This window comes from Hemitrygon akajei, chromosome 5, assembly GCF_048418815.1.
Source record: "Hemitrygon akajei chromosome 5, sHemAka1.3, whole genome shotgun sequence".
Lineage (NCBI taxonomy): Eukaryota > Metazoa > Chordata > Chondrichthyes > Myliobatiformes > Dasyatidae > Hemitrygon > Hemitrygon akajei.
The window spans coordinates 69924305-69939458 of record NC_133128.1 but is presented as its reverse complement, the minus strand read 5'-3'; the positions used below and the strand labels follow the sequence as shown (position 1 = coordinate 69939458).

General features: G+C 39.3%; 1 protein-coding gene across 6 annotated transcripts in view; it reads right to left on the bottom strand.

Annotated features, from left to right (window-relative positions):
* The window catches only part of grik1a (glutamate receptor, ionotropic, kainate 1a), a 363004-nt gene that overhangs the window by 112067 nt on the left and 235783 nt on the right, over positions 1-15154 (bottom strand). For all 6 annotated transcript variants that reach the window (XM_073045690.1, XM_073045693.1, XM_073045692.1 and 3 more), the window contains exon 6: positions 9373-9546. In XM_073045690.1, coding sequence (XP_072901791.1) covers positions 9373-9546 — 174 coding nt within the window. The remainder of the gene's footprint in view (positions 1-9372; positions 9547-15154) is intronic.

The following is a 15154-nucleotide window of genomic DNA, read 5'->3' as shown; positions in this document are numbered from 1 at the left end:
TGCTGTTGTTGATTTGTTGCTCGCATTCTGTGTTGTCCTGCCCAGCACTGTGGGTGCGCTACATTAGCAGGGATGTGTGGCATCCACTTGCGGGTTGTCTCTGACACACCCTTGGGTGTGTTGGTTGTTAATACAAATGACACGTTTCACTGTATGTTCTGATGTACACGTGACAAATAAACTTGATTCTTGATGAACTACACGTTCGTAGGGCCAGCTCATCCAAGGCTGTTAACCTCATGAAAGCTGCAGGGTGACCTTTGGGAACACTCAAGCAGCCAATAAAACACCAGAATCTTCCGCTCACTTTTGTATTAGAGGGATCATCCAAATGCTGGTTTCAGTGAGAAGGGAACAACATCTCGGAGGCTGGGTTTTACCATTCCTGTTGCCCTTCCGCAATACAGGCAGGCATTCACACCAATCATATACACACAAGAACACTCTTTAATAACCTACACCAGGCACTCCCCAAAAGATTGCCACTCCCATGGCATTCAGGTTGTTGTGAACCATCAGAAGAATGCAATATTTCCGGGAAGCAGATATGATAGTAATGATGCCTGCTCTACTTCCATTATACCTACGATTGTGTGGCTAAGTACAACTCTAATGCCATGTTCAAGTTTGTTGACAACACTGCTGTTGTTGGCCAAATTAAAGGTGGCAATGAACTGGCATAATGGAAGGACACTGGAAATCTGGTTGGAAGGTGCCACAAGTATAACCTCTCGCGGAACCAAAAAGCTGATAATTGACTATGGGCGGAAGAAGCTGGAGGTCCGTGATAGAGCCCTCATTTGGGGAATGGAGGTGGAGAGGGTCAGTAACTTTAAATTCCTTGGCATTATCATACCAGAGGACCTGTAGATGGCACCACAGCATCTCAACTTTTTTAAAGAAGTTTGAGTAGATTTTGCATGTCATCTAAAACTTTGACAAAGTTCTATAATGCACAGTGAAGTGTATCCTGACTGGTTGCATCATGGCTTGGTCTGCAGACAACAACGCCCAGAAACAGAAAGGTCTACAGAAAGATACAGCCCAGACAATCAAAGACAAGCCTTTTTCAGCATTGAGCACATTCTCATTGAGCGCTGCCATAATAAAGCAGCATCCATCATCAAGGACCACCACCATCCAGGACATGCTGTCTTCTCACTTCCACCTTCAGGCAAGACATACAGAAGCCTTAGGTTACACACCACCATGTTCAGTTTCCTGCACCAATGTAGAAGCTGTGAACTGATTTCACAACTTACAGACTCACTTTCAAGTACTCTTCATGCTCTCAGTTTCTATCTTTCTATTTATTTATTCAAATGTGCACAAATTGTCTTCTTTTGCAGATTGGTTGTTGGTCAGTCTTTGTATATAGATAGATTTTTCGTAAATTCTATTGTACAAGGGGTGATTTTTACGTTTGTGGCCTAAGGTAGAAGGAGTCAATTTTAGAAAACCTAGCACATTTATTTTTCAACACTGTCCCTTCCTACATTTACACACTTAGTCCAGCGGTCGTGGAGCATACGGATCCCTTCTTTGTAGAAGTCGGCATCTTGGACCTCCAGAAGTGGTCCACAGCAGGGGTGATAGATAGGTTTGTGGCCTAAGATAGAAGGAGATGTTATACAGTTCTCGTTACATGCACGTGCAGGTCAACTCTTTGAGTGATTATGCAGAAAGTTTGAAGTTAATAACTCATCTCCTTCTACCTTACGCTACGAACTTATCAATCACCCCTGCTGTGGACCACTTCTGGAGGTCCAAGACACTGACTTCTACAAAGGATCCATATGCTGCACGACCGCTGGACTAAGTGTGTAAATGTAGGAGGGGACTATGTTGAAAAATAAATATGCTAGGTTTTCTAAAATTGACTCCTTCTACCTTAGGCCATGAACTTATCAATCACCCCTCATGTTACTTTATTTAGCTATGTTAACTGCCTACAGAAAGGTGAATCTCAAAGTAGTATATGGTGACATATATGCCCTTTGATTATAAATTTACTTTGACTTTGAAACCTTAGAGATCTAGCACTCTTACATATTTTCAGCAGTTGACACTGCCCACATGGATGGAACCAATGGCAAAGGTTACTGCTGGTATCTAGCCAGTCATTACAGCCCACCATCCAACTACAGCTGAGTGCAGATAATAAATTAAGATAGTAAGAGGGCACGGTAGCATATTGGTTAGCACAATCATTGACAAGGCCAGTGAAAACAGATCAGGGATCGATTCCCACCACCATCTGTGAGGAATTTGTATGTTCTCCCCATGAATATGTGGGTTTTCTCTGGGTGCTCCAGTTTCTGCCCACATTTCATAGACCTATAGTTAGGGTTTGTGGGCATGCTATGCTCGTGCCAAAGTGGGCTGCCTCCAGCACAATCCTCGGACTGCACTGGTCGCTGATGCAAAACAGCACATTTCAATGTATGTTTTGATGTACATGTAACAAAAACTAATCTTTAATCTTTGTAATCTTTATTTTTAAAAAGAACCACATAAGTATCATAAAAAAATTAATGGTCCATGAAGATAAGATTTCATTGCTTTCATTAATATAGTATCACCTTGCAGGACATGCCCAATGAGTTTGCAGACATCAGTTCTGCTGGACGTTCCACCAGCTTGCCAATTAAAGATGGTGGCCAAAGTCATCTTCATTGTTTCATTATGTAGAAGTTATGAGATACTTCTTGTCAGTGTTTTCTAATGTTGGGCCTGGTGTCCCACCATCACTGAGAGATAAGACTTATAAGGCCATAAGAGATATGGCAGAATTAGACCATTTAGCCTGCTGAGTCTGTCCCACCATTCCATTATGGATGACTTATTATCCCTCTCAAACCCATTCTCCTGCCTTATCCGCATAACCTTTGACATTCTGATTAATCAAGAATCTATCAACCTCACCTTAAATATACCCAATGACTTGGCTTGCATAGCCATCTGGGACAATGAATTCCACAGCTTCACCACCCTCTGGCTAAAGAAATATTTTGTCTTCTGTGTCCTAAATGGATGACGCTCAATTCTGAGGCTGTGTCCCCTGGTCCTAGACTCCCCCTGCATAGGAAACATCCACCCTACATCCACTCTATCCAGAACTTTCAATATTCGATAGGTGTTTAATGAGATTCCCTCTCATTCTTCTAATTTCTAGTGAGTAACAGATCCAGAGTAATCAAACACTCCATACATGTTAACCTTTTCATTCCTGGCATCATTCTTGTGAACCTCTTCTGGACTCTCTCCAATGGCACGTATCTTTTCTTAGATAAGGAGCCTAAAGCTACTCACAATGCTCTAAGTGCAGTCTGACCAATGTCTTATAAAGCCTCAGCATTACATTTTTGTTTTTGTATTATGGTCCTCTCTCAAAATGATTGCTAACTTTGCATTTACCTTCCACAGCACCAACTCAACTTGCAAGTTAACTTTTAGGAAATCCTGCATGAGCTCACCGAAGACTCTTTGTATAATGTATTTAATATTTCAGTAATATTTGAGTGATAATGCAAACATACTGATTGATTAGCATACTTTGTTGTTAACATAATACATTATGGGTTATATGTAAAGGGTATGTGAAATACATACGTCATTATGCCACCACGTCATATGTGCGCGCCTTACTATAAGGAAACCTAAGTAAATACTTAGACACTCTGGCTCCTGTGTTTTTCTTTTGTTCAGTTTCTGGAGTTACAAAACATAACAGTGGTGACGAGTAAGTTTTAAAACAAAACCGAGGTGACTATCTACTTGGTAAAGCACAAAATGTTTTTTCTTTGGAAGGGGAGAGAGAAGTTTAAGTTAAAAAAAAAGCTCTACATGTGTTCCTTCGGAAGTGGAAAGAGAGGGCCAAGTTAGAAAAAAGGAAGAAAATGGATGAAAATAACAAGCTACAAGTGAACATGAACCGTGAGTACAAGATGATAATAATAACAGCAGAATTGGCTAGCTACATTGGAAAGATAGATGAGTTTGATTGAACAACAGATAACTGGATTGTGTATGCTGAATGAAATAAGAAATATTTTGAAGCAAATGGAATCTGCAAAGAGAAATGAGTGAGTGTTACTGAATGCTTCAGGTGGAAAAGCATATAGTTTGCTTAGAAGTTTGACTGCTCTAATCAAACCAGCTGAACTTAGGTTTGCTGATATCATGAATGTAATTCAGAAACAGTTAGAACCGAACTCTTGTTGATTGTAGAACGCTTCACATTTCATAAGTGGAATCAAAAGAAGGGGAGTCCATTTCAGCTCACGTAGATGAATTGAAAAATTCGGCTGAGCATTGTCAGTTCAATGATGGGTTTAATGATGTAATGATAGTTTGTGGAATCTTACAGGAAAACATTCAAGAATGACTCTTAACTGAGACGCAACTTGCATTTAAAGGTGCTATTGAAATTGCTGTATCAATGGAAACAGCAGCCAGAGATGCAATTGACTTGCAGTTAGAAATGAAAGTGACCATGAACAAAATTGTAACATCTATACAGAAACCTGTTTGGCAGAATAAAATGCTTCCACTGTAGCAGAGGCCAATAAAGTAGGACAAAAATAAGACATTTTGGGCAGACAAAAATAAATGGATTACACAGGGAAGAGAAAAAGATAAAAAGTCAAGTTGCAGTCTCAACAAGAACACTAATCTGCATGCTGTTGATGAAAAATCTTATAATGTTGAGAGTGACATAGACTGGGTAGCCTTGAGATATTGTTTGTCTTGACAGGCAATCAATATGACTTGCACTAGAAGTAAACAGCAAATTAATTAAAATGGAATTGGACACTGTCTTCGTTGTTTCATTCATTCCATAAAGTAAGTTTGAATGGCTATTTAAAGATACTGAACTGAAGCCTGAAGATATCCACTAAGAACTTACACTGGAGAAAAGATAACTCCTGTGGGAATGACATTTGTAACAGCAAAATGCAATGACCAACAAGCCACATTGGGCTTGTGTGTGGTAAAAACAGGAGGACCAGCACTGTGGGGCTGTGAGAACCTGAGACATCTACAACTTTAATGGAGATCCATCCACCATTTTCATATCACATCCCCTGCAACAGAGTCAACTGAAAGTGAATTAAGAAAGGTACTGGATGATGCCACAGCAGTGTTCAAGGAAGACATTGGAAAACTCAAGCATATCAAGGGTAAAATAGTGTTGAATGAAAATACCACACACAAGTTTTACAAAGCCCATCCGGTTCTTATACTATCCATGATAAAGTAGCCAGTGAGCTGGATTGCACGAAGGCTGAAGGAATTCTTTCCAAGGTCGACTGGCACCCAAGAGCAATGCCAGTGGTCCCAGTAGGCAAGAAGGTTGTGTCCATAAGCTCTGCCCAGGATAGAGGACATATTTGCAAAACTTTCTGGATGGAAGCACTTCAGCACAGTGGACTTAGCTGAGGCCGATGTACAGGTGGAGATAGAAGAAGAGTACAAAGTGTTTCTCACTCACAAAGGGTTTAGTAGTTCACAAATAAGCTATCATAGGCTTAGTTTTGGAGTAGCATCTGCACCTACTTTCTGGCAGAAATCTAAGGACCAGATGCTGCAAGGCATCTGATATATTCAGATATATAAAGTGTAAAAGATAGGCAAGAGTAGATATCAGACCGCCAGAAAACGATGACAGAGAGGTAGCAATGGGGGACAATGAAATAGCAGACAAACTGAGTAAGTATTTTGCATTAGTCTTTACTGTGGAAGATTACTAGAAGTACGGTGGAAGTTTCAGGTGTCAGGAGGCATGAAGTGTGTGAAGTTACCATAACTAGAGAATATTCTTGGGAAACTGAAAGGTCTGAAAGTAGATAAGTCACCTGGACCAAATGGAGTACACCCCAGAGTTCTGAAAGTGGTGGCTGAAGAGATCATGGAGGCATTGGTAATAATCTTTGAAGAATCACTAGATTCTGAAATGGTTCCAGAACATTGGAAAACTGCAAATGTCACTTCACTCTTCAAGAAATGAGAGAGGCAGAAGAAAGGAAACTATAGGCCAGTTAGTCTGACCTCAGTGGTTGAGAAGATGTTGGAGTCGATTGTTAAGGATGTGGTTTCAGGGTACTTGGAGGCACAAGACAAAATTGGCCATTATCAGCATGGTTTTCTCAAGGGAAGATCTTCCCTGACTTATCTGTTGGAAAGGAGACAAAGGGGAATCAACTGATGTTGTGTACTTGGATTTTCAGAAGGTCTTTGAGAAGGTGCCACATATGAGGCTGTTTAACAAGCTATCAGCCCATGGTATCTTTCCTGTACCAGCCCCTCTACCTATCTACAGATCAACCACAAACCTGGTCCATTCTCCCAATCCCTCTAAGTCCTTCTGTAGGTACCCTGCTTCCTCAGCACTACCTGCCCCTCTACCTATCTACAGATCATCCACAAACCTGGCCACAAAGCCATCAATTCTTTCAATCAAATCATTGACAGATAACGTGAATAGGAGTAGTCCCAATACTGGCCCCTGCAGCACACAACCAGTCAGTACAGCCAATCAGAAAAGGCTCCCTTTATTCCAACTCTTTGCCTCCTGCCAGTCAGCCTATCTTCTATCTGTGCTAATATCTTCCCTATAATACCATGGGCTCTTATCTTGTTAAGAAGCCTCATATGTGGCACCTTGTAAAAAGTCTTCTGAAGATCTAAATAAACAACATCCACTGACTCTCCTTTGTCTATCCTGCCTGCTACTGCCTCAAAGACTTTCAACAGATCTGTCAGGCAATATTTCCCCTTAATGAATTTATGCTGACTTTGGCCTATTTTGTCATGTGCTCCTCATCATTAATATTAGACTCCAATATCTTACCAACCACTGAAGTCAGGCTAATTGGTTTATAATTTCCTTTCTTCTGCTTCCCTCCCTTCTCAAAGACTGGTGTGACATTTACAGTTTCCCAGTTCTCCAGAACCATTCCAGGATCTAGTGATTCTTGAAACATCATTACCAATGCCTCTACAATCTCTTCAAATACCTCTTTCAGAACCACGGGGTGTAGTCCATCTAGTCCAGATGACATACCTAGCTTCAGGCTTTTAAGCTTCCTAAGCACCTTCTCCTCAGTAATAGCAACAACGTTCTCCTCTGCCTTCTGACACTCAATTTCTGGCATTCTGTTTGTGTCTTGCACAGTGAAGGCTGATTCAAAATTCTTAGTAAGTTCCTCTGCTGTTTCGTTGAGCCCATTATTACCCCTCCAGTGCCATTTTCCAGTGGTCCAATATTCTTTCTTGTCTCACTTTTACTCTTTACATATCTGAAAAACACTTTTTGTTTCCTCTTCTACAATATTGGCTATCTTATCTTCGTATTTTATCTTTATTCTCTTTATGGCTTCTTAGCTTGACTCTGTTCACTTTTAAAAGCTTCCCAATTCTCTACCTTTCCGCTAGTTTTTGCTTTTAAGCTGTCTTTGGCTCTCTTTCTCAGCCACGGTTGCTTCATCCTCCCTTTGGAATACTTCTTCATCTTTGGGATGTATCTATCTTGCGCTTTCTGAATTGCTCCCAGAAACTCTAACCATTGCTATTCTGCTGTCATCCCTGCCGGTGTCCCCTTCCAGTCAACTTTGGCCAGCTCCTCTCTCATGCCTCTGTAATTCCATTTACTCAATTGTTATACATCAGATTTTAGCTTCTCCTTCTGAAACTGCAGGGTGAATTCTATCACATTTTGATCATTGCCTCCAAAGGGTTCCTTTACCTTAAAGCTCCCTAATCAAATCTGGGTAATGCCCAATTCTCTATTGCTGTTCCCCTAGTGGGTTCAACCGCAAGCTGCTCTTAAAAGCCATCTCATAGGATTTCTACAAATTCCTTCTCTTGGGATCCAGCACCAACCTGATTTCCCCATACACCTGCATATTGAAATCCTCCATGACTATCGCAACATTGTCCTTTTTACATTTCTTTTCCATCTCGCATTGTAATTTGTAACCCAGTCTGGTTGCTGTTTAGAGCCCTGTACTCTGTATTTTCTGATCCAATATCTCCACTGTCTAAGGATTTGATTTCATTTTTTGCTAACAGAGCAACCCCAATCCCTCTGCCTACTTGCCTATCTTTTCTATGTAATGTTTCCTTGGATGCTAAGTTCCCAACTATTATCTTTCAGCTATGACTCAGCAATGTCCACAATACCATACCTGCCAATCTCTAACTACATGACAAGATTGTCTATCTTGTACTGTGCACACTGAAATATAACACCTTCAGCCCTGTATTTACAATTTTCATTCTGTTACACTTTAAATCATCCCACTGTCTGCAAATTTGCTCCCCCCACCGACTGCCTGTCCTTCCTCACAGTCTCACTACACCACTACATCTACTCTCACATCAACTGCCATGTTCCCCTTCAAGTGAAAGTGAGAGGTGCCCGCCTCTCCTGCAGCTCCTGAGTCCTTCGTTGCGTTCAAGGTGGCATTTCTGGTATGGAGCTGACGTGCCTTAATGAGCTCAGGCCCTCTCTCTTTCCTGTACAGTAAAGCTTCAACAGAAGCACAGTTGGGAATGTTAAAGTCCCTTTGTAGTATTTTGATTATGTATGTAAGCCGCCCTAATGGCATTTTAAACATCTTTTTGACCAATTTCATGATTGTTTGAAAGAGTTCTGATTGGATTTACACACCAAAAGTAGGTGCAATGAATCTCTCGGCAAAGATAATATTTCACCTCGGATCATGGTTTGTCAAGTATTCCATATTGTGTAACCTCTTGGAGACATTCAATACCAATCATTCCACATTCTACACCATGACTTCTCGATTGGAGTCGAAAGGCCTGCAAACATTTTTCCCAGCTGGGCAATCAACCAAACTTCCAAATGTACATTAGACTTTCTAGTTTCTTTGTTCTTTCCTTTGCACCATTTTGACTCCGGCAAACAAAATTAATTTCATTTATCAAATGCATATCTTTCATATTAGGCAATTCAACAATTCATCAGAAGTAGCAGCTTAATGAGGCATCTGTGTCTGAACCTCATCATCAGGGCACATACTCACTCTTTTTGTTTCTTAACTTAACCATAGTGAACAAATTGGTGTTTCAGTGGCAATGTTGCGTGAAACACTAAAACATACTGCATAATGATTTCCCCTCGACAAAAGGGGCAATCAAATAAGCATCACAACTTAAATAGGCATCACGATTTAAAATCTGTTATTTCTTTCAACATGACAGAAATCAGAGTTTACAGTAATTGGTACCTTAGAGAGAACAAACTGAGCTATTAATTGCCAAGACGATTTTCTGAAGCACCATCTACATTAGTGAATTGATAAGTATGGCAAGCTTATCTTCTTCCAGTGCATGATAGATACATACTGTTATCATCCCATCCAGGAGACCAGAATCAGGTTTGGGTGGCGCTTGAAGTCGTTCCATGGACCACTTCTCAGTAACATATGCAACATGTGGGTCGTCAATTTTTAGAAGGCGAAACCCTGTCATATTGACACCACTGTATCGATATGGTTCTAAGTTCAGTGCAAAGAGATCCTGCAGCGATAAAGCACAAGTCATGAATTTCAGCTGAAGGTTGTCCTTTTACACTTTATGTAAGCAATTTAATTAATCGATGAACGATCCATTTGAAGTGGTTTTAGATATTATTTTACTTTGTTTTTATTACAGAATACAGGTGCATGTCCTCAAGAAAGTTACAGGTTTTATAAATTTACCAAAGCATAAACAATTACCAAAAACTAATGTTTGAATTGAAATTACATTCTTAATTTTCATCTATTTGCTTCAACCTGTGTGCCTACCACCAACTACGCCGTTCTCCAGTGATTGTTACCAATATGGAGAAGGTATATTCACTTCCCAACGAATGATGTTGTTTGGTAGAAAGTCAAAGGGTAGCATCACCTGTCCCAGGAATAGTTTTGTTGCTTTCTCACCTTCTAAGTTCAAAACATTGAAGGTTAATTTGTAATTGGCACCAATTAGCCATTTCTTGTCCAAATCAAATTATTCAATATTTTTGGTGGGGAAGGGTATGAATGACTTTCCATGCAATGCAGAGATCTCTTGAACTGTTGTTGAATCAACAGGCAAATTGCAGTTATTCCATCTACTATGGTAGCCAAATTAGAGTGGAGTAGAAACACTTAGATTTCTTTATATAAAAACAAGAGCGGATTGTAAACCAACCTCCACATCAAATAAATTAACCCGCATAACTGAACACTCCACACATGTTATTTACTCCTGACTTGTTCAGCAGGCAGAGCTTTTGCCAAGAGGAACTCGAATTCTTTTCTGCTTGGTATTGTTTGCCACACTCCTAATCCAAGTGATACTTCTATGCCATGATGCTTCAGAGATTAGAGGTTTGAATGCCTTTCTTAACATTTTATTGCTGGAACTTTAATGTTTTCATTTTTTTCATTTATGCACATGTTCCCTTTACTTTGCAATTTCAAAGAAAGGACTGCAAGATATTTTCTTCTCTACAGTATTAAATCTTTGTGAACAGATGGTGTTGTTGTGGCGAATGTTTGCACTGCTGATATAAAAACCACTCGCAGTAAAATTTAAGAATCCCTAGTGGTTCCATCCAATCTGCAAAGGAAAAAGTCCCCAAAAAAGAGGATGATATGCTTTATGACCCAAATCTCATACTTATCAAAGCTGATTTACACTGATTGTAACAGTGCCATAAACATTGAAACTCATATATTATAAAATAATGATGCACTTAATAGATCAGTAACCTCTTCAAGATCAAGGTCTTCAGTACATTCAAACACTCACCCGTGAACAAGGTACAGATACCACTTCATGAGCTCCATGTTTGCTCTATCTGACCCTTTCATGTGCAACAGTACTCTTAATTTGTGACAGAAATCTCAATTCTTTTTATTCTGGTCAACTGCCAAATAATTTCAGTCCCTATCCTGTGATGAGGTTACTTTCCTAATGGATTAAATGGATTTCCTCCCTGCTCTTTTATTCTCAGGAAGGGCACCTTCTTTGTTTGTGGCATGCCAGTATTATTAAGAAGGATGGCAAATAGGACAAATTCTGCAATAGTACCAACATGTCCTTTCCTTAGATGCCAATAATTATAACATTACTTAGTGCTACATTGTTGGTTATTCAGACCATTATTACCTACTAGCTTCTGCCCACTTCAGGCAGTATTCCATTTTAGTGTCTGATCACACTCAGTGAAAGGAAAGCTATTGTGCCAATTCTCAGTAGCTTCCAGGACATACCAGTGTGCCTTTCTGGTGTTTTGGTAGAAATTAATCCATCCCTGACAGTGAGGATATCTTTCATGCAAAGCTGAGGGAAGGGACTTTAATGAAATGGAAATTCTGATTACAGTAACACAATGGGAAGCTAGAGCATCCATGAAAGGCAGTAATCTCAGAAAAATGAGGCTATTAGGATCAATGGGGCAAAGAGGCAACTTGGATAAAGAATATTAGCATTTATGATTTCTATAGTCTTCAGGTATTGCCCAAGAGGATTCAAAGGACCTAGGCTAAATCCCCTTTCTAGACTCTTGGACAATTGGCAGAGACCTTGAGGATCCATAGCAAGTGAAGAGTGGAGGTACTGTACATACATAACTTTGCCTGGGCTAATTGAGAGCTCCTTCATATTCCCTGCTAATTTCTGCTTGGGTGCACCAGGTAGTGCAGTTCCAGGATCACCAGGATCAGCAGGATCAGCAGGATCACCAGGATCACCAGGATCACCAGGATCAGCAGGATCACCAGGATCACCAGGATCACAGCCTGAGTAAATACCGGCTTTGCAATGACATTTCCTCCAGCTAAACAAACCGTAACATCAAAAAGTAAAAACAACAACTCAGCCAAGAGAATTTTAAGAAACATTGGTTTTACTGAAAGATCATCTTCCTCTTGGTTAAAGGATGTAAATTTTGTGATCCCTAAGGTAAGCTGTCTAATCTAACAAAACAATTTGTTCTTATATACTCACTTTCTACAGATTTAATAAAATTATAAAGATGCCTCCTCTGCTTTAACCTAATATTCATTAAATACAAATTATTATCCTGGTTTCAGCAGTGTAACTGTCCAGGTTATTTCCTATAACCAACAGTTTGCAACCTCCAGTCTGTTGAAGTGTTGGGCTCAAAAGTATAAACAATGCAGCAAAAAAAATCCTGACAACTATTTCCATGAGTCACTCCAATTAATCTTGTAACCTCTCGGCTGTGAGACTGTCAACTGAGTGACAGATTCTGTGCAGCTTTGAGCTGAGGACTCACACCTACAAGGAGAGTGCTTAGATTAATTTCACTTCCAGTCCTTACGGCTGGTTGAAACAGAAGATAATCAACTCATTAGTCTTCAGCTGGAATCAAATGTACACTGCAGAAATAAATGGGCGGTATGCCAACATTTTATCATCCAAATTCCAGACCAATGTAACATTCTTTTCCATGATCAAAATGGACATAAAGTTTTTAAGCTTTTTAATGCATTGGCAACAGTGAAGAACTCTTAAATATTCAGCTTCTTGTATTCTTGGAAATATGTCACAACAGAAGTAAAATCAGAAATGATACCCATTTCTCAAAGGGTTAAGAATGAATTATGATAACTGGTGAAAAAATCCAGCAGTGAGTGTCATAAGCTAAAATAAGCAGTTGAAGGTGATACAGAAATATAAATAATAAACAAAAATCATCTTGCAATTTTCATACATTTTGACGGGACTGCAGATTATTTATGTTTTTTCTAGAGTTTGGACTGGCATTCTAAGAGATTTATTAAAGAGTGAAAAATTGAGCCTCTGCTGATTATTAGAAGAGTATCAATATATCACACTAATAGGTTTAAGAGCAACATATGCACCAGTAACACATCATCAACACTTAGCAGTTACAGTGCACACAATAGGCTGTGGCTTGACTGCATGTTATTTATTGGCCAATCTTATGCTCTCCAAAAATAATGCCATTTCAACTTCCACATTATAATTTAGAGCAAAACCAGTTTAGAGCTTTCAAGCACTTGGTGCCAGCGAGATCCTATGCATATGGTATGTTAGTTTGGTAAATATAACATCATATCATATACTATTACATTTTCTGAATGATTTATAACTTTTAAAACAAATGTAAACAAGAGTGACCTTTTTCAGTTTTTGAGTGACAATAGGATTACGTGAATATCAGTGTAATATGTTGATACAGCTGCATTTACCGAGGTTGCACGCATTGATGTGAGCTTTGTGAAACATGGTGCAAATTTTATCTGCCCAGATTGATTACTATGAATGTTGCTTCTGCGCTGAAGATGAGTGTACTGAACATTGACTTACAATCACAGAGCAAAAGGAGATAGAACACCATCATTTATTGACTTGTATGTGAAAACACTAAGAGATGCTCAGTGAAACCAAATGGGCAGTATGGAACAGCTGTATGATTATTGGGATGCCTGCTACATTCAACTTTACCTGATAATAAGCGTGGCCAGAATGGCTCGGGACTACAAGTGGAGCACCTCTAACAATGGATGCCATGCAATAAACTCAAGAGATTCTGCAAATGCTGGAAATCCAGAGCAACACACACACACAATACCTCGACCTGCTGAGTTCCTCCAGAATTTTGTGTGGGAAGTCTGAATTCAATTCTAGAATCAGCATTATAAAACATAAAGGGTCAGGATAAAAACATTGAATGTGGACTCAGGAACATCATTATAAGAATTCATGAATTGTGTTATGGTTGAGTGGCTGCATAATAGCTCCAAGGAAGTAAGGGAAAATGGTCACTTATCACTGCTAACAAAATACAACACAAATATATTCTGGGGCCAGTCTTTTTCTCACTTGCTATTGAGGAATTGTCAGTCTGTCAGAAAATGTGGCAACATCTCCCAGCTTCTAATAGTCATCAAATGCTGCTGATGCCCACTTAAACCATGAAATATTGCAATCCAAGAAGAAAAATGCCACAACAATGTACATATATATTGCCCAAGGTGAACAAGAAAAAGGATAGAAGCAGCATTAGCAGCATTATAGTCAGAACTCTAACCTAAATTAAATTTAACATCAATGATTCAATATTTGCTTTTTCTGTGAGGGGAAAAGTAATTATCTCAGAGGAGGTGACATGTTCAGATATCTGCATGGTTAGAGATAATTTCCAATGTGGACAATGGATATTTAAATCTAGTGAATTAATAGAATTCTCTCCACTCTTTTTCTGGTGTTCAAAAAAAAAGGCAGTTCCTTCCACAACTCCCTGGTTTGCTCTTCTATTTTCATCAACACATAATCTTCTTATGCAATGACGGGAGTGTTATGTTTTGTCACTCCAGAAATCAATTCAAAGAGAAACACGGGAGCACGGGAAAGGGCGTCTACTTCATTTAACTTTACTGAAGCACTCTCAAAGGATGTGGTGGCATGATGCCATATGCCATTCACATCTTCTTACTTATAACCCGCAATGAATTATCTAAACAGAGAATGCTTAATCAAACAATATATTTACAATATTGCTCAAAAATTACTGGAATAATAAATACACAATATTTTCCCTTTTATCTCTTTCCTTCTCATTTACCAGTGATAAAAATGCAGGTGTTAGACTTTTTTCCCCAAAGTTCATGACGTGGTTTCCTGTGACACTGGGGAAACAATACACAAATTGGAGGACTGCTTTGCAAAATATAGTCCCAAAGGATGGCCTAAGCTTCAAGTCACATGTCACTCTAATTCTTTATCTCACTCCCACTGTTCCTACTCTGTTCAAGCTAACTCCAATTCAGCTTGAGGAACAGAAACTCATCAACTTAGAAGGCAACTACAGCAATTAAAACATCACTAAATTCAATAAATTCAGAACACCAAATTTCCTTGATAGTGTCAGTTCTGATGAAATGTCCTCAACTTGTAATGTTTTTTCTATTTTTCTCTCTCCACAGATACTGCCCAACCTGCTGAGTATTTCCATCACTTTTTTTGCAGACTTGTAGCAGCTTCAGTATTTATCTCACACTTTTCTTTCTCTCTCCTTTGATCTCTCTATCTCCTTCTATTTACACCTTCAGCAGATAGATGAGCTGATTTGTAAGCCTTCAACAATATCGCTGATCATTACCAT